A 19,966-nucleotide genomic window follows, 5' to 3' on the forward strand; every position below is an offset into this window, starting at 1 on the left:
ACCTTAGTTGTACTTTTTTCAGCTGACCCAAAATACCATTTAACTTAAAGATGAAATTTCTTTAATAGTTATCCTTCCTCTAACTTGCATGCCTTCATCAGCAGAAAAGAACTGCCACTTCCTTAGAAAAAGCCTTATGGACATAGAAACCAGAAGATCAACAGGATGCTGTAGGTTACTGAACCATCATATGCAATTCTAGTGGGAATGTAATTTTTTATTAAAGATAATTGAATAGGTACGGAAAAGCTGGGTGAAGTGCCAGGAAGGAAGTATGGGCTGGATACTCCTGCTGTTTCATTCTTTAACTGCTAAAATACACTCTTTCAGGCACTTCCAATTCCTTTATACAATAAAGAACAATAATTGTAAGATCTGTGCTACGAGTGAAAATGTCTAAACACAGGGCTATGGCAAAAGCAAGGCTGTCTGATAAATTTGCTGCATTAGAGGTATAATTCTCTCTTGCAGGACCAACAAGGGGCCTGTACGCAACGATGCCTTTCAATGGGTCGCAGTCTGGTGGCAATGTTTAGCATATGGTCCAAGGACTCAGCACTAAGCCTGCTTGGCCCCAGGCTGTGATGCTGACCCAAGATGTCAAACTAAATGAGTTAATTCCCAAAGCCACTTCATGGGAAATTGGGAGAAGAGGTCAGAGAAGGAGAAATGGTAGGCTGAAAGAAAGCATAAGGGGGAAAAAAGGAGAAAGACACCTGCTTATAATGCCTGATTAAACAACTCGGCTGATCTCTTACAAAAAAGAAAGCCAAGCCCTCTGACCAAACTTAGGCAGAAACACACAGTAAAGATTCAGAGCTATTGTGTCTCCTAACAGATTTGGTTTGCATGGACTTAATTTATTTTCTTAATTACTTTATATATACAGCTTTAAGCTTAAATGTTCAAGAAAGCCAATTTTACACAGGAGAAAACTTGTGGACCTCCCAGAAAGGCTTTAGTTGGCACCAAGGGACAAAAACACTGCCTCAAACAAAACACTTTATTTCAGTGACTTGCTACAGCCAGAAAAGAAAAATAAAATAGCAGATCTACTTCTTTCCAGACCTGAGGTCAATTGGACAGGAAGGAACTTCTTTCAGCCTGAGAAGGCTCTTCCAAGAGCTGAATGTCAGCTAACTTTATTATGCCAACTAATTAAGACACAGGCAGAATGAAGCTTTCCTCAAACAGCGGGATCCCATCACAGGATTCAACAGACAGTGCCAAGTCACACGGAGTGAGACTCCGGCGCTGGTGGTGACCCACATCCACGTGCAGGCTGCTGGTCCTGGGCAGGGACATCTTCAGGGATTTTATCGTGCTACAGTCTGTGGAGAATGTAAGCAGAAAAAGCAGCAGAAGAAAAAAGTTGCCTTTCCCTTTCTTGTCTGAGATTTCAGATTTCTGCACTATAAAAAGATTCGAAAGCTCTGCAGGTTACAATGGTCAGATTTCCTGTGTAACTTCATGATCAGGCACCAGCTGCAGTTCCGCTGAGGACGGAATATTTCAGCTTGTTTTGACCAGGAAGTAAGGAAATAAATCACTTTCATTTCTTTGGTTTGATATAGTAAAGTGGCTTTGAGTTTCTTGAAAGTGAAGCTGAGGTTTACATCCTGTACACTACAAGTTCAAAGGAAGAAGTCTCCTCCAATCAGAAGTTACAGTCATCTGAGTTTTACTATCTTGGTTAAGAATCACCTACATTTAATGGGCTGGCTTTTGCATTATGATTACTGTTGCTCTCTTGCAGGTGAAAAGGAAGATGGTGATGAGAAACCCTGTCCTTCCAGACCTGAGGACAAGTGACAGAGAGAAGAAAGTAGACAGGAATAGCCCAAGACTAACACAAAGTGAAAAGTTTGCAAGTAAGAGCCCTTAAATTTGATTTCTAGCTCTACACTGACCCTGGGGACTTGTGTACTTCCCCGCTAATTAGGTCTTTGATACTCGTGGCTTTTGCTCTCTGCTAAAGGTTGATTTCCATGGCAACAGACACTGTATTCATGAAAACAAGGAAGCAGGTTCTAAAAACTAATGTTTAAAGAAAGCTCACTTCTTCGTACCTGTTTATGCAGGAAGGGCCCAGCTGGATAGCAAACTGCATCTATGCAGTTCATCTGCCCACAGAGAGGTGAAATTTTGGATTGAGGCAATCATCCTGGTTTTACACGCATCTGGCACCTGCAGAAGGGATTGTTTCAAAAAGGCTTTGTTGGGTGTTCAGGACATCGTACTACCTCCAAGTGTGACCAGCCGGTGGGGCTTTGTTCAGAGAATGCATGATTGCACCTCACTTCACTGCTTCATCAGTATAAATTATTGACATTGACTGGTCAGTGCACGAGTTTGCAGGGTCGAGCTCTTCAGAAATTCATATTATTCCCCTCCAGGTTCAGTGGTATAATTTAATGTATTAAACTGCTGTTTTCTTTCACTTTAGGCTTCTAATTTTGATCATCATAAGCAAGTCAGGATGGGACTGTGGCTGAGAGAGTTCAGGAGGAGACATTATGAAAGGGTTTGTACCAGCAAAATATTTTACTAGTGACAAAGCACGGAGGGTGAAGACAGAGAAGACAACCTTGGAGGTGCTTTCTTCTTTCTGCTACCTGGCACTAGAAGCAAATCACAAACTTTGGCTCATGGCTGGGGCTCTCTACGAGCCCTGGAAACCAGTGCCACCCTCCTTGCCAGGAGCTGGAGCATCACAGGCACCCTCAGACCACACATCCCTGTGCCAGGACAGAGGCGAGGCAGCGCTTTGGGGACAGAGGGGACTGGTTGATGTTCCCTCATGGTCTGCTCTTCACACAGCAAAGCCCTGCTGGCATCTTCACTGGTCCTCTGGACAAGGTGAAAGAACATGAACAATCGCTTCAGCCACTGGGCCAAATCCCCGTCTGCACGGCCCGGCTGTGCCACCACCTGCAGCTCCCAGTTACCCTGCCCTTGCCCTGCTCTTCTTTTTCCCTTCCTGACAGGCCTCGTCCTGTGCTCTGGGAACATTTTCCATCCTCGAAACTTCAAATTACGTCTTAATTTCTACCTGTAACATGTTGCATTTTCAAAAAGTAAAAAAAAAAAAAAAAACTAAAGAGCCTGAAGTACATGGTCATTAATCAAATGCTTTTCTCGAGCCGTAGTCATTGTTTAATAAAACCTTTTTATAAGTTTGTTAATGTTGCAAAGCCTGGGTTGTGTTTCCAACATGCTAAGATGGCATGAAAATACTCTACTGACACCTATGTGTTTAAACTCAGGATCACCTCTGTCATAAAATGAAGAAGCTGATGGATTGCTTAAGAAAATGTTGCTGCAAAGAATATTTCTACCACTGAAACTCAAGAAAGTTTGGTGGTGGTGTTTTCTGGATTTTTTGGTTTTGTTTTTTGGTTGTTGCTGTTTCTTTGTTTGTTTTAATGTGCTTGAGGCAATTTTCTTTGGTAATCTTTGCATTTTGATATAATTCAAAGATTCCCATCAAGCTTGAGACATACCAGTGCTATTCAGAGATTCCTGGAGAAATGTTTCCTCTTCCTTGGTCTGTTAAAGTCCAGAGAAGAAATAGATGCATTTCTTTACCAAGAGGGTGGTCAAACACTGCAACAGGCTTCCTAGAGAGGTGATCGATGCCCCAAGCCTGTCAGTGTTTAAAAGGCCTTTGAACAACAACCTTAACAACATGCTTTAGCTTTTGGTCAGCCCTGGAGTGGTCAGGGAGTTGGATTAGATGATCACTGTAGGTCCCTTCCAACTGAAATTATTGTATTCTATTTTATTTTATTCTGTTCTGTTCTATGCTATTGACAGTGGAAAACAATGAAACATAAACAAAACATTGAAGCTAACAACTGAGCAAACACGCTTTTAAACTAGTTTTTAAAACCTGCAAGTAAGTGCTTCTGAAGCAAAAGGTAAATATATTTTCTAGCTTCTACTGATGCCATGTGTTTTAGTTTGCATGTTTTGTTTCAGGATGTTTTGTTGTTGTTGTTGCTGCTGTTCTTGTTGGGTTTGTTTGTTTTTTTCCCACCACGTGTATCACCCAATGTCAACTCCACAGCTTTATTTCTTTTCAGTTGAAAACACAACAGTTTGTGTTGTGTCAGAATATATCTGGAGTCTGGAGTTGGAGCAGCAAAGGATTTCTGGCCACTTAGGAAAGCCCGACACACTGAACAAGCACCATGCTACAACTGCCTTCTGATGCATTGGGAGGAAAGGAGGTCAATGAACAGGACCAGCTAAGATTTTGAGGTCTTTAAAAGTTCATAGGAGCCTGAGAAGGGAAATCAAATCACATGGCATTTAAGAAAAATATAACCAGAGGGAAGGAAAGGATGTAAATCTGGTATCCAGGGTGGAGCAGGCTGATTTTTAAATGGGGTTTATATATGCATGTAACTGTTGTCATTTCCAATTGTAGCAACATATATTTTTCATGTCTTTCAGTAAAGATTCTGAGAGATTGCTTCTTCTAGTATTTTTCAAATGGACTATTTTTTCCCCATGTCTCCTACATCTTTGACATATTCATTTTCATACCTTGGGATGCTTCAGAAAGGGATTTGGTATCCAGTGGAACTCTGCTGAAGAATGGCCACTAGCAAGAGCACAGCACTTACCTGCCTTAGGAGAGCTTATGTCCCAAGCCCAAACCAACCTTAAACCCTCACTACGGACAGTTGCCTTCCACAGCTATTGTATGAGTCCACAAACAACAGAGAGGAAAGACAGAAGTGCAGAATGGTACTTGATGATGCTTGTGGGTCCCTTCCAACTCAGGGCATTCTATGATTCTATATGTAATACAATCTTCTCTTCAAGTTAGCTGTAATTCACTCCTACATGAAGATTTCAGTGAGTGCCAGGTTGAGGGACAGCTTTGTTGAGGTGTTTATCCACAACCACTGTGAATCCTGATCTGCAGCTTCAGAGGTTTAATAGAAAATTGCAACTTGGAGATATAGAGATACAAATGCAGAAGGGTACAGAAATATTTCCATTCCTTTCGTACGTTACGCTATTTATTCTTATAATGGAAGCTTATCACAGTAGGCTTTACAGGAGAAGAATGTGGATTTCAGACAAAATCTCAGTGACCTTGAGCTATTCCCTTCCTTCCTTCTGGAGCATTAGGAACAGTGTGCTTTCCACTCACTGTACACACACATAGATCCTGTTGCTGCTGGTACTCTCAAAATATGTCCCGTTGTGATACTGAAATCTACACTCTGCTTCTGCTACATCACAATTCACACGGAGGTAGGAGCAGTCATGTCGATGTGAACTAGAAGAAAGCATTGCTCATTAAAAATAAAAACAGGCTCAAAGGATCAGTAGTAAGATCTGAAACCTGACAGCTTAATTTCAGTTAAGGCTGGAGGAAATAAAAGTTGAGCTTGAATTTATTCAGACAAGAACTCCTACTATATGTCATTTGCTTACCGCTTTTCATTAAATACTGACAGCATATCAAATTCCTGTCGGACACGTATCCCCAGTGTAAACCTGGCAGTGACTGGACATCTAAAAAGACCCGTGACTGAAGGGCAGGAAGAGCAAGATGTTCCTTTAGCCTGTAACAGTGGTTTCTCCCATTCAAACTTGGAAATATTTTCATGGGTACCTAATCATTTACAAGCAAAAGATGAAAACTCAGATGTGTATCTCCCACAACAAACATTTTGTTCCCAATTTGTAATAATCTATGGATGTATTAACACTCACATAAATAGGACCAGGGATTTGACTTAGTATTAATTTTACCTCCCCATCTCCCTGTACGGAATCCTGAAGGCACAGGCTGCCTGTCCTGCCTGTTTGAAGTCTGCTGCTTGAGAAAGCAGATTTCCCTGGACTCTCCTTCCCTTCCTCCCCTTCAGTGATGAAGAAGGTCCTTGGTGGCGTGGAGAGACCATGCCCAGAGATGGCCTTCAGAGATTCCACAGACTGATGTGGCTCCTCATGGCGTTCTGAGGGCATGTCTGCAGGACCTGTCATCAGGCTGAAATTCATCTCTGCTACAGAGCAAGAGAAGCTTCAGTAGAGATCTCAAAAATTACTTCCTTGATCATGAAAGTAGGTAATTTTTAAACTTCCCATTTGTTCCTCACCCAGGTTCATTTTCATTTAAAAGTCCCCCATGATCTGCTGTCACTGACAGGTCCCAGTGCTTATTACACAAATACGCGGTAGGACTGAGGTGGGGGCTGACGGCTGAAAAGGATGCCACAAGGTTAGGAGGCATGACTGTCTTCTGGACAGTCCTCAAGGGACCTTTGCTCTCTTTCTGAGCAGCAAAGTGTGAAGTTATCTCATATGAAGAATTTATTTTTCTGAAAATAGTGTAAATTCTGCATAGTAGGTATATTTTGGGATTTAAAATGATCTTTTAACGAAGCTGTCACTGCCTGGCACTGTATTTGTCTACTCTGTGTCTGGACAGAAACAATTCTGAGATAAGTTAAAAATATTTTGCTGTGTAAGCTCTTTTCGTTTAAAAATAACTAGAGATCACCTTTTGCTCAGTGACTTCGAAGGCTTAATGGCCCCACTCAATGGGCCTGAGGCAGGGGAGGTGGGTGGAGGTGAAAGACACAACATTATGCAGTGTAGATGATGCCTCTTATTTTGCAGGATCAGTATCTGTGATTTTCTTTACCTACCTCACGTTATTCTGTCTGAACCCACAGAGTTACATCAAAGGAGACTACAACAGCAAGCGAGTAGAACACAACGCAGTGACAGAGACGTCTCCAGGGACACCACCATGACTCTCAGAAAGCAGTGAGAAAGCCAGGCATAACTGCCTGTCACCAGAGAGGTGACAAGATTGTTCCCCAAGGCCAGAAATCTCTTATCAGACAGATGTTAGGCCATTAAAAGAGTCTCAAGGAAGCAGGCGGCACTCTGTGATCAGAGGAACAGTGTGACACAGGCAGAGCAGGCAGCAAGGCCACCTGCTGAATTCGCAGGTGGGGCTGAGATGGTTGTGCTCACCTGAGCTGTGACAGACTCACACAGTTGGGTCTATGAGAAGTTTGCCTCCTTTATTAATCCCTGTGCACCATCCAAGGAAGCATGTTCACCTGGAAGAGCTGCTCTGAATAATTTTCAGCTCCAGGGATGGCAGCAGCAATGCTCCTCAGGTGCTCACTTGCAATAAGATCTGGCACAGCTGGAAAGGCAAGAAAGCATCAGCCCAGATGTGGTCAGAATGACAGAATAACTGCACAGCACCTCCTAAGAAAATACGCCACCTGAGTGCTTGTCAATAAATTCAAGCTTCTCTCTTCAACCTACAGCTTGGTGGCTGGGTCTTGAGTAGGCTGAACCTGGTGTTATTGTTCTGGGAACAAGGAAGAGGCTATGAAGTGAGTCTGACTGTCATAGGAGAAAGTAACATCATTTTCAATTTGTTTACCCCTAAGCAGAAATAATAAACTTGTCAGCTATAGGACAAGCTGTCCATCTCATGAAAATCATCACCGTAATGTACCTAGATTCTGGTAAGGGTCCTGCTACACAGTGTCTCTGTATCTTCCAGATTTTCAAGAAGCAGTGAAAAATTTGATTAATGATGCAGGGTAAATGATTTTCCTATAAGCACTCAAGATGATCATGGTTTAAATCCTGGCTGTCACACAGAAACAGTATATAAGGATGGCTTGAAGAAATGACACAAAGTTACATCTAGAGGTGCAGCAGTGGAAGTTGGTCTAGTAAGAGTTTCCAAAGCAGAAGTAAAATGCTGTTATTTTGATACGATAGCTCCTATGTAGTTTAAATTAATTGTGAAGTTTTAAATACCCATTTTAATTACTGTTTCCAAGTGCTTAAGTGCACTAACATGGAATACTTACCATCTTTCGTGCATCTGCAGTGTGTCAAACATGCTCAGCTTCACTGCTTTGTTCCTTGACCCTGAGAACCGCTTAAAGAAACTTGGAGAACTGCAGGATCACTGAAGTGTCCCGAGGGGTGCGCCGGCAGACCACAGCACTAACAGCAACAAGGTGTCCTGGACTCAGAAAATGAGAAGCCCTAGGTGAACCATCAGACAATGCTTTTTTCCTCCTTCTCTCTCATTTCATGTCAGAAGGACAAAGGAGACGGGAAGTAATGCTGCACAATGAAGCAGTAACTGCTTTAAGTCTGTAAGGCATCCAAGTGCATATAAAATTGATTTCAATGGAAAGCGATGGACAAAAGAGCAACTATGCTGGCAGCCCAAAGGGAGAATGATGCACGTAAAAGATACTACAACAACAAAATGGGATATAAACCTTAATACAAGTAACGCAATTCACCTCCACCAGAAACTATGTCTGTTTCAGAGAAAGAAAATGATGTGTGGTCTTCTAGATGGTTCTCTGTCATTTGCAATGAATTCATGTCTTTGTATTGGGGTCTTTAATCCTGCATCTCCTGGTGTGAGAATAGCCTATGTATCTCCTGTATTCTGATGAAATACATAGCTTAAAACCATCAATCCCATCAAAAGCGGTAAATGTAATGAAGCCTCAGTATATGCCACCATGGCAATGGATTGTGCATGAAAATATGACACTGAATACTAAGCACAAACTCAGAAAGCAGTTGCATGACCTGAAAATTGTAATGAAAATGGTCCCTGTGTAATTTCCAATACAAGTCTTCTGGTCACTTTGAAAATGCAAGAACTTCATGTTGCAGTTATTTGTGGTGACTGAGCATTTGACATCAACTTGGCATACATGGGAGGAAAACACAAGCTGTCATCATCTAACTGGAGAATTTTTTCTTACTATGTCTGCTGTGATGATGAAAATAAGGAAGAAGCAAAATACCAAATGGATTGAAATACAAACTCCTTATAATAGAGACACAGGAATAAAAATATCTTACCTTGTAACAGTTTCAGATCAAGGCAGGGTGCTCAACTCGTTTTTCAGCGCACCTATTTCTCTCTGTGAATGTCGAGTCCAAAGTATGGTAAATATTAATACTGCAACATTCACAACTCTCACAAGTAAAGCAGAGGGAGACACAAGCACTAGTGTCTGGACAGCAGGTGTGACTCTACATGAGAAAGATGCAGAGATACGCCTGCACCAACCTTCTCTCACTTGAAGAAAGTGTGAGCTCTTGTTTGTTAAGGGGAACTAAGAGAGTGGTGCTGCAGCCTCCAGTTAACTTTTGGTTTATGCCACATTTAAATGATTGTTCGATAAAATCTGACTTTCCTCACAGAGGAAACACAGAGGTGTGTTATTCACCTCTTTGCTCGCCCTGAACTAACTTCCCCTTCTTCCCTATGGTCAACACACAAACAAACTGCTTTTGCTAGTGCCTTTTGTGAACCTACAGAACTTGATTTACAGCCATGCTCCAGCTTACAGTTCAAGTCTATTAAAAATTGAAAACAGATTTATTTTTTTTCAGGCATTTTAAAACATTTCAGAGTTTCTTCAGAGGGGAAATTAAAAGAACAGTCTAAAAACCCCTTAATAAAAACTTCTTGTTTTTAACATGTTGTGACCTGTTTTCCAGATTAGAACTCATGATCAGTAAACCCTATTGTCCAAGTGTTTTTAATGAAAAATTAACAGTAGACTGTGCATTATTAATAGAGCTAGTAACACTTTCCTTGGGTGGCTGACAGCACTGAGCATGTACCAACAGATTAATAATTGCACACTACTTCTGAGGCTCATAACTGCACCAGCTGTACCTTTTGTCTCACAGTGCACAGAAGCTGTGGCACTATTTGCCACCACACACTGTGCTGTGTCTCCACCCCATCAACCACCACATCGCCAGCTTTAGTCAGTCAGTGAAGAGTACACCTCCAGGGCCAGGGAGTTGGTGGCTGGTGAGCACCTTGACAAAATAAAATATATATGGTCTGAAAACATAGTCAGTGCAACATGTTGTGTTGAGGACCAGACACATTTAAGCAAGAAGCCATTTATGTTAATGAGTAAAAGGTTTGGCATTTTGTTTCTTTCACATGGTGTGTGAGGGGAAAAGAAAGAGCATCTGAAATGTATAAAAGCTGTTAAATGTTATTCATCTGGCCCACTTACACTGCTGCCTACTTCCCAGGAGAAGCAGATGCTACAAGAAAACTTCCTGTTATTTACTTCATTTTGCTTATCTTCCTCAGTGGCAAAGATATACCATTCCAGGTTTTACTGGACAATTTTCTGAAATTCAAGTAAGGAATTAGTTAATTTCCCTCAATAAGGATTGTAGCAATGGGCTTCTGTTTGTGTATTGTCCAAAAAGTATTCTGAGTGCTTTGCAAGTTAATTTGTACTGGAAAGGGAATCCTGTAAAAGTGTGCTTCCATCTCTAACGTGGATTTGTACATACCTCAAAAAAAACTTCCTCCTTTTTTGTTTGTTTGGTTTGGTTTTTTGGTAAGGAATTTAGAAGGTTACATACGACATCAATTTACTCAGAACCTCCTTCTTCATATACCGATGTGCCAGGATTACCAGGAGAAAACCTCATCTTGAAAACCACAGTAAATTAATACAGAGAAAGGGCAGGATAACAATTAAAAAATACTTTGTGTAGAAATTAATTCAAATCCTATGCAAAATAACAGGACCAACTGCAGCGGGGGCATAGGCATGACTTCACAGTCATAAATCAATTTTAATGTAATGATAAAAATAATTGCATGCTTGCTTGAAACTGAGAGGGGGAGTTGAAAATTTTTTGTAATTACTTAAACCTACTAAAGCAAAAAACTGCGGCTAATAATTCCAATGTATTTCTTCATGCAGATTGATATGCTCACATGGTTTATAGTTACTGACCAGAAAAAAGTTACTTTCATTTTTAATAGATATATAGGGTCTTCTTAGTTCACTTTTATTCTCCAGATGAACAGTCATCTGTAAATAATGAGTTCTTGAAAAATAAATCAACCTGGGTCACTGCAAAGTCATCAGGCACTCTGGGGATGGGTAATGTGATACTGTGCATTCTACATCTAAGTTGCCAGTCTAAATCCAGTCTGGACCAGCAGTGACTGAGGCCTACTGCCAGGTTTTTCTTGTCATGTATAGTGGGTTGGTAGCCCTGGTTCATTTTGCAGTGAAAAAATAACATATATGGTCTCATGAAAGTGTCACTGGAGACCAAATGTCTTCTGCAAACTGAACTATTGCGTATTATACAATCACAGAATGGCTGAGGTTGGAAGGGATCTCTGGAGTCATTTGATCCAACCCTCCTGCTCAACCAGGGCCACACCAGTTGGTCAGAACCACATTCAGACAGCTTTTGAGTATCTCTGAGGATGAAGACTCTACAACCCCTCTGGGCAACCTGTGCCAGTGCTTTGTCACTCTCACAATAACAAAGTGTTTCCTGATGTTTAGAGGGCAACTCCTGTGTTTCAGTCTGTGCCCACTGTCTCTGGTCCTGTCACTGGGCACCACTGAGAAGAGTCTGGCTCTATTTTTGTTGCGTCTTCCCTTCAGGAACTAATTCACATTGATAAGGTGCCTTTGAGCCTCCTCTTCTCCAGGCTGAACAGTCCAAGCTCTCCCAGCCTCCCTTTGCAGTGCATATGCACCAGTCCTTTACCCACCTTCCTGGCCCTTTGCTGGACTTGCTCCAGTACGTCCATGTCTCTCTTCCACTGGTGAGCCCCCCACTGGACAGAGAACTCCAGATATACCTCACCAGCGCTGAGTAGAAGGGAGGGATTACCTCCCTTGGCCTGCTGGCAACACTTGTCCCACTGCAGCCCAGATAACTGCCAACCTCCATTGTCACAAGGGTATATTGCATTACTGGCTCGTGTTCAACTTGGTGTCCACCAGGACCTCCAGGTTGTTTTCTGCAAAGCTGCTTCAGACACTGCTCTCATCAACATGTCCTTCTGGGATCAATGGTATCTCTCTGTGAAATACAGGGCCTTCCTTTTAGATGGGGTGCACACTAGGAATGAAATGTTCGAAATTGCTGAAACTACGTGAAGCTGACTTCACCACAGTGCAGGCCTAATACACACAAACAGGCACCAGACAAATATAAATTGCTTTTCAACTGTGCTACAAAAGCTTGAAGCAGTTAACACACTGCAAGGCAGTGTAAAGTGATGTAGACACAGAAACACATGGTTCAGATAACAAAGAAATGTTCTGTTTACAAATCAGATCCTAGGATGCACATTTTCTACTCACTATATGCCCAAATATAAAGAATTTATTTTCCAGAGTAGCAACATTAACTGTAGATATGTAGTTCAAATGTTTACACTACCACATCTTAGTGCATCACAACTCTGACACCTCAAGATCATACTTAAAATAAACTGACTTGGTGGTGGGCTGACTGTTTGTATAGCTATCTGTAGTCATGCTCACTGAGACCTACAGACATATATTTCCTGAAAGAAAAAGAAATGTTTATTTCATTACTTAATCACTTCAATTGTAATTAGGTAATGAACCACACTTTTACTTTAAGGTATTATTTTACTACTTCAATTTTATTACTCTTATTTTAGCATGTATTGCATATCTTCTCTCTATGTCTGAACATACTTCTATGGTACTTGAATGAGTTATTTTACATTCAGGACAGACTACAGTGGACCCCTCTACAGGACACATTCTTGCCCTCCTGTCCCTACTATAAAAAGATTTTTGTGGCACTCGTAACATAAGGCTGCATCTATTGAGCTAACTTATCTCTTTATTAGGAAAGCACCAACACCACATTCTTTAAAATTGCTGGAATTTTTATTTGCCTCAGGCTTATGACTTGCAACCAAAGACATTGTGCAAAGAAAGCAAAGATTAAGTACACTTTAGGGAAAAGGTGATAATCCACATTGGTAACATAGATCAGTCTGATGAAAGAAGCCATCCATTACACTATATAGATTGCAATATTCAATAGCATTTTTTAAGCCAACTTTTTTAATTGAGGAGGAAAAAAAAGTTAAGCAAAGTTTACAGTAGACATAAATTTGATACAATTCAAAAAGCATTTTTCTGAAGATCGCCAAGCATAAAGTGGAAAAACATATGTGGGACAAGGTGGATGAACGCTAACTACTGTACATTTATAAGCTATTAAACAAAGTTGCATATATGTACCACAGTGTAAAAAAACAATACAGACCAAAAAAATTTTTTTTAAACTGCCTAATGAAAAATCAAATAACCAGTGGCTTTTAATGGCTTCTCCTGGTTATCAGTGCTACAAAAGACTTCTTTTTCCTTTCTTATGCCACTGAAAAACATCTTATCAAATGATAAAACCAGGCACAACCAAACCATTACTGAGCTAAACCAGCCCATAGAAATATACTATCAACCCACAATCTCCATCAAAAGCTTTGTTGTTGTTGTTTTGTTTTAAATCTTTTGAGGCCCATTTGGTCACAATATGTTACATTTTTTTCCTTTTTTACACCATGATATCATATGTTTGTCTGGCACTATCCTAAAGCTAATTTATAGAGAATGAGAATACAGAAACAACCCAATGTCTATTTGACAAAATGAATACACTGGGTGTAAAATAGGAGAAGGGAGAAGAGAAGGGTTAGGGGTCAGTTCTGCCAAGAAAATAAACCCTACGGATCACTCATCATCACTTCCGCTTGCTTCCGACTGGTCCTAGAGGTAAGAGACACAAGACAAGTCAGAAACTCTTTGCCAGCTATTCTGTGGAGTTTGTTAAAGAAGGAATAAAAAGAAAGAAAAAGGAAGAAAAATGGCAAACTGACTCATCAAGATAGCCCTAAGAAAGCTACTATGTTATCTAATATTCCTCTTTCACGACATTCCATTTAATTGCTGTAGACTTCTTTAGAGAAGGAAAGATGCAGAGTTGCAATGTTGCAATAGCTGAAGCAACCACCAAAAAAAAACAACCAACCCAACAAAAAACACAAGTTAATAGTTTTTCATCTGTGGACAAAAGCAAACAGACCATGAGGTTTCAAGGTTCAATGAAAGTAAGAACAGCTCCAAGAAATAACTTCTTAGACATCTTGTCCTTCAACATTGGGACCAGATATCGTAAGTACACACAGATACAGTTAATATCCCCATTCAACTCTCACAGTGATCAATACAGTTTAAAAATGCGTTTAAGAATGACTATTTGAGAATTCTGACAGCAAGCAGGACAGGGTAGAGACGCAATTACTGCAACCACTTCCACAGTCTCAGTCAACAAAACTTACATTTTCATCTTGATCCTCATCACTATCATCATCACTCACGACAGGCTTGGCTTTTGCTCGACTTGGCCTCTTCTTGCCTTTTCCCTTCTCCCGACCTTTTTCATCCTTCTTGTTCAGCTTGATTTTGACTTTCACTGATTTTGCTGAAAAAAAAAAGTTAATAGTATAAATGAATATGACTTTCACTTATCAACTTTTAAATGTTGTCTCTGTTCACAGAAATTCACCCCTGGTAGCAGCCTGAAAAGATATTTGTCTGCGATATTTATTTGGACTGTGGAACAATGAAGCGGAAGTATTTGCTTTTATTTCTCTGTTTCTGGCTAGTTTTAACAGTAATTTGTATTAAACCATAAAGAATAACTTTAAGTTGACCACATGCATCTTCTCTTCATTCTCACAACACACGGTGTCTACAGGTAGCATACGGTCCTGTGGGGAGACACAAATCTAAAAATACTTTCTCCCTTGCTCGCAGAAATGTCTATCCTTTGTACAAACAGACAATTTCTAAACTACAGAAATGCTTTGTGGAGATGACCGAAAAGTTTTGTGTTGACACCTTTTTGAAGAACACGCTAAGTTCCTGATTCCAGAACACCCATTCATTTCCAGACAAACTGCTAAAGTTGCATGCTTTGCACACCTGCTTGATTGTCATGGAAGAATAGCTTGGAGTCAAATGCTACACTTTCTGTAACTAGACAGATAGGGTGGCTGGAGGGCACGTGTAGATGTACTGGGTGGCAGAAGGTAGAGTGAAAGGATCTCTTCCACTCTATCATATTTTTAAGTCTGCAGGAAATGAGTGTCACCTTCTGCTTCTGAAACAGTCAGAGTTTCGCCTAATCCTTGTCTCACTGAAGAATATTTGCAACATCACCTGGTCCTTAACCAAGTGATGAGTTTTATTTGTCACACCATGCCTGAAGGCTGACTATCCATAGATAACGACTGTCGCTAGTCTTTCCAGGCCTGTCTATTCACAAATAACACAAACAGGACCAGAAGGGTTTATAAATACTCATAGCCATTCACATTTGCTTCCACAAAGCACTTCTGTAATTTGTTTCTAGATTAAAAATAGTTTACTGCACTGTAAGTGGTATAGCCAGAAGACTTAAGATGACTGTTAACACCCAAAGCAGCAAACTTACTAAGAAGTTACTTTCACCAATGGAAATACCACCTCATAAACAGTCTCAACACATAAATTGGAAAAATCTCTTCTTCCATCCCCAGATGTACTTTCTTTTCAGTATTCAGCAGAAAACTCACATTCTGATTCTGATTCTTCTTCTTCTTCTTCATCTTCGTCATCGTTGCTTTCCTCCTCACTTTCTTCTTCTTTGGCAATCTTCTGTCGAGCACTTTTGAACACAGACTGAAGAACAATGGAATCCTCATAGATCTACAGCAGGAATACAAACCTATGTCAGAACTGTAAAGTCAAGCAATATAAAAAATTCACAGCACGGACCTTAATTTCTGGCACAAACCCACAGGTATACAGCCTTTTCAAATACTGAGTAATGATGCTTGCTGCATGAATTTTACAAGACAGGTAAGCATTATTTTAATGCCCTAAATGAAGAGGTTTGGCAATAGAGAGCCATAAAAATACAATTCTTAAAATGTGTAACATCTAAAATATCCAGCTGGAGTGTTTTTCTTATTATTTTTATTACCACAGGAACTATTGTGTATTTTCATTAGATCGTAATGGCCTTGAAAACCTGTCAAAGCAACAAACTTCAGCAGTAAACACCTTAATTACAAAATGAGTTATAGTTTAGCAATGTTGATAATGACAAGTAGCTAATGCTCATGTTAATTATCCTTATTTTTTTCTGAAACCTAAAGTGGCTACAAGGAAAATATTTTTTCCAAAGTAGTTCATTTCTTCCTTCCTCTTAGATCTAAAAACACTGAAAAAAAAAATTACAACTGGTCCTTATTATAAACTTAGCACATGTTCTCATACTTCCTGTAGCTTGGGTACCTCAGATATTCTTTTTAACCAGAAGCATAAGGGCACTCTCAAGACTGAGAGGACTACATTTGACTTGTATCACATTTCTCAGATTAACACAATAAAAATATGTTTTCTTGCTACAAATCTGGGACTTCATAATCACTTTAAAAAATGAGCTTGTACATTTTGTTTTGTAAAACATCAGAACCCAATTACTAGACAATTCAGCACTAGAAAATTAAGAACAGTTAACAGAAGGGTACAGAGTAATAGATTGTGTTTGATTTTATCTTAATAATTGCTTGAACTACCTTGGCTGTCATACTACTCTTCTGGCTGAAATACAGACTTTCTTGTATTAAAAGACACTGGGTATTTGTGAAAAAGATAATGGAAGGATTTTTGGCTGCCATTACACAACTTGTAAGTTAAAACCAATAAAACTACTCTTAATATTTTGCAAATTCAAAAAAAATGAACGAGAAAAAAAACTTTGTTCAGGATACTTTCCATGAAATATGCAATTCTCTTTCTTCACTTGACCACCAAGTCCTTTTTAGAAAAACTGCCTCTCACTGCAGATAGTTCCCCATTCTGTAACTACCAATGCACTTTTTGTTATGAGATATTTGACTGCTCTTGACAATGGCAAAAATTCTTTACATACAGATAATGATCATGAATGTTTTGAAAAGGATTTTCTCCTATTGTCTTACAACATTAATGAGTTGTGAGACCCCACAGCTTCCTTCCTTGAAGTCAAATGATTACTGACTTTCTCTTAAAACTACGTTTTTCAAGTCAGCTATTGACAGAAGCTCTTGAGTTTCTCCTGAGGACCATTTGTTTTTCTTACACATAGGCCGAGCATATTCCATTGTTCTTAGGAATGTCTCCTTCAACTAACCTTACTGTCCTTTCTCACACCAAACACCTTTCCAAGACAAAAAGAATCAGGGAAGCATACAACATTATGCTGTTTTAATGCCAGTCACTACATATTTCAGGTATCACTGTGACTTAGAATATTAAACAGAATTTCCTAGAGAAATGAAAAGGTCTAAAAAATTATTAACTTACTGTGGAATTTTGTAATATTCAGAATCTATTTTGATCCAGAAAAAAAACCTGGGGCTCTTTTGGGAAAAGCTGTGCAAATAAAAGTATTCTTATTCTGACCAAATCCAATTCCAACAGATTTCAAAAAACAAGCAGAAATAAGAGTGGAACTTCCTTCAAAAAGGCAAAAGCAATGGCAACAGAACCTCATGACAAATAACTACATCTTCAGTTTCAATAGACACAAACTATTTTTAACCCCCTACATGCCTGTATTTCATTTCACCATTCCAACATGAAAAACTCTCAAAATTGCTGAGTTTGCACTGAAGACAAAAGCCTCAAGAAACAAAGTCTGTCTCTCCCTGAGAGCCCTGCATAAGGCTCCAGCTCGGATAGAGCTGCATTACTCCAAGGAAAAGCAGCATGCATCATACTAACAGAACTAACATGTAGAATTTCACTTGAGGTCACCGTGTACTTAAACAAATGCATTTTGTGTGCACACACAAATAATCTAGTTTACTGAAGTGAATTGGTATGTCGGAGCAAAGCTGGACCTGAACTATTACGAAAAACATGAGGCAGCCTTCAAAACTGGAAGACTGCTGCAGAAGTGTTCCACAATTCACTGAAATCAAAATGAGCTGTGTAAGAACTTAACAGAAAGAAATATAAAAAATCTTAGCTATGAGTTATTTGGGCTTCACATTATAAAAAGTAATAGCAGCTCTGGTAATTTATATTGGTACAGTGGAATGGAGAAGAATACTGCAATACGCTGATACAGGTTATTTCTGAACTGAGTAGCAGTATCTATGGAACACTTCTACCCACTCAGCCTTTGGCTTACTTTTACTTAGGTTTCTCTTAACATAATTTTTTAACTCTTGCACATTATGAGAGTGGTCCTCATTTTCTCTGCTTCACCTTAATGTTGTGTTTGCATCACAGTGTTTGGACCTAATCTATAAAAATAATCACTCAAGACCATGTTTCACTATATTGAGAGACCTCCTTATCTGTCATCCAGATTTTGTAATCTCTCATTTTGTGTCAGTGTCCTGTTATGAATTCACAGTACTGAGTGCATTCACATGTGTGAAACAGCTGTTTTGAGATGAGAGATTTTGCCTTCCAAACCTCTGAAACTCATCTGGGATTTATTATTACTGTTTCTTAAAATGGCCACTGTTTTTTTTCAGTACTAAAAGACTACCAGGGGGTTCAGAAACTATAAAGATTCACACAGAAAAGCTCTACAGCCCTTGCATTCTTATGTTCCATTAGCAGAACGGAAGAGTTCTCTATGAAATCTTCCCTCAACACCCCACCCTGTTGTACTGTTAAACCTGCTCTTTCTTGCATCCACTTTGGTAAACCCGAGCTGATGTATCACTCTGCATGTGCTGTCTTTTACTATAGATTCAAATAGACTTATAGCAGCTCTAATCTACACAGAGATCAGAAAAAAGTGATCTCGGAGTAAAAACCAATTTCTCTACATGCACGCACTGCAGCTGTGTCCAGTGAACTCTAGATGATTCTAAGAAGCTGGGCATTTTCTCTATTGAAAATAATAATTAAAACACAGAGTTTACATATATATAATAATTCACAAGCACTGAAAACATTAGATAGGGGAAATTTGTATGTTTAACACAAAGACGTTCATTCAGACCTGTGATCCTTCCAAATTGAAAGTCTGGGCATTGTGGCACAGCAACATGACATCTTTCTCCAAGTCTCCAAGACTCCGATACTTATGGTTGCGAATTCTTTCCTGTTGCATTAGTTGACGAAATGAAGAGAAGTATGGTGTAGAAAGAAAAACAGCAGACAGGGCACTGAATTAATACTTGATTTCAACACATTAAAAGTTTTCTCTTTAAAAATTTTTCCAAAGAATCAAGACCAAGTATCTGTTTAAAACAAAGTCCTAAAACATATTGTTAACATTATTACTCAAGAAGATACACCAGGTTAACAGAGCAAAAAATTAAGCAATTCCTGTGCTAATTGGAAAGCACAAAAGCAAAACAAATGGAGCTCTTTTGGTAAAAAAAGTTCAAGTTTCTTCTTTCTAGCACAGAAACAAAATAAGTCATGACATGAATGAAAGTCATAGAATTGTTACATCACCTAATGTGCAACAAGCTGCCTAAACCCCATATGCTAACCTGTGTTTGGATCTGACCTGGCTATTCCAAGATGTCACGCTAGTTTAGAGATACCTATATTGCCCTAGAACCATTAAAACTTTGCAAACACTCTGTTTTTATCAAAGATATGCTTACAGATTCATAATTAGGTCTTAGCAAAAGAGACACCAAGATGTAATCTTGAAAGTGCCATTCCTGTCACACTGCTACATTTTTATTTTACTTCGAAATTACAGTGATACGCTGCAATGTACACTAACTAAAATTCCAAACAAGGTGTGTAACAAAGTTTAAAATATAAGCCAAGAACACAGGGTACATGCAATATTCATTATGTAATTTTACTGATGACTTTATGCTCACCCTTCTCTATAACAAAAAGAAACAGAGCATTCTCCACTTCCAGAAATGTTTCTTACCTTTATCTTTTTGAAGTCCACCGGCTTCCTAATCAACTCGTAATACTCTGGTAATTCTTTCCTAGATGGGAGCTGAATGAAGACTTCACTCAGCTGCCGTCCAGAGCTGTTGAGAGAAACAAACTCATAATGCGAAGAA

General features: G+C 39.5%; 1 protein-coding gene and 1 long non-coding RNA gene across 16 annotated transcripts in view; one reads left to right on the plus strand and one right to left on the minus strand.

The window, feature by feature from the left end:
* Positions 1–4,394, plus strand: part of LOC110362347 (uncharacterized) — a 115,312-nt gene extending 110,918 nt beyond the window's left edge. For all 8 annotated transcript variants that reach the window (XR_010469214.1, XR_010469220.1, XR_010469216.1 and 5 more), the window contains 2 exons: positions 1,757–1,871; positions 2,447–4,394. This is a non-coding gene — a long non-coding RNA (uncharacterized LOC110362347). The remainder of the gene's footprint in view (positions 1–1,756; positions 1,872–2,446) is intronic.
* Positions 4,395–12,733: 8,339 nt separating this feature from the next.
* Positions 12,734–19,966, minus strand: part of SMARCA2 (SWI/SNF related, matrix associated, actin dependent regulator of chromatin, subfamily a, member 2) — a 118,984-nt gene continuing 111,751 nt past the window's right edge. For all 8 annotated transcript variants that reach the window (XM_065047244.1, XM_065047239.1, XM_065047241.1 and 5 more), the window contains 5 exons: positions 19,828–19,933; positions 18,928–19,029; positions 15,491–15,623; positions 14,213–14,355; positions 12,734–13,640 (listed from right to left, as the gene is read on the minus strand). In XM_065047244.1, the coding sequence (XP_064903316.1) occupies positions 13,605–13,640; positions 14,213–14,355; positions 15,491–15,623; positions 18,928–19,029; positions 19,828–19,933 (520 nt within the window). In that variant the 3' untranslated portion in view covers positions 12,734–13,604. The remainder of the gene's footprint in view (positions 13,641–14,212; positions 14,356–15,490; positions 15,624–18,927; positions 19,030–19,827; positions 19,934–19,966) is intronic.

Source organism: Columba livia, chromosome Z (genome assembly GCF_036013475.1).
Source record: "Columba livia isolate bColLiv1 breed racing homer chromosome Z, bColLiv1.pat.W.v2, whole genome shotgun sequence".
Taxonomy (NCBI): domain Eukaryota; kingdom Metazoa; phylum Chordata; class Aves; order Columbiformes; family Columbidae; genus Columba; species Columba livia.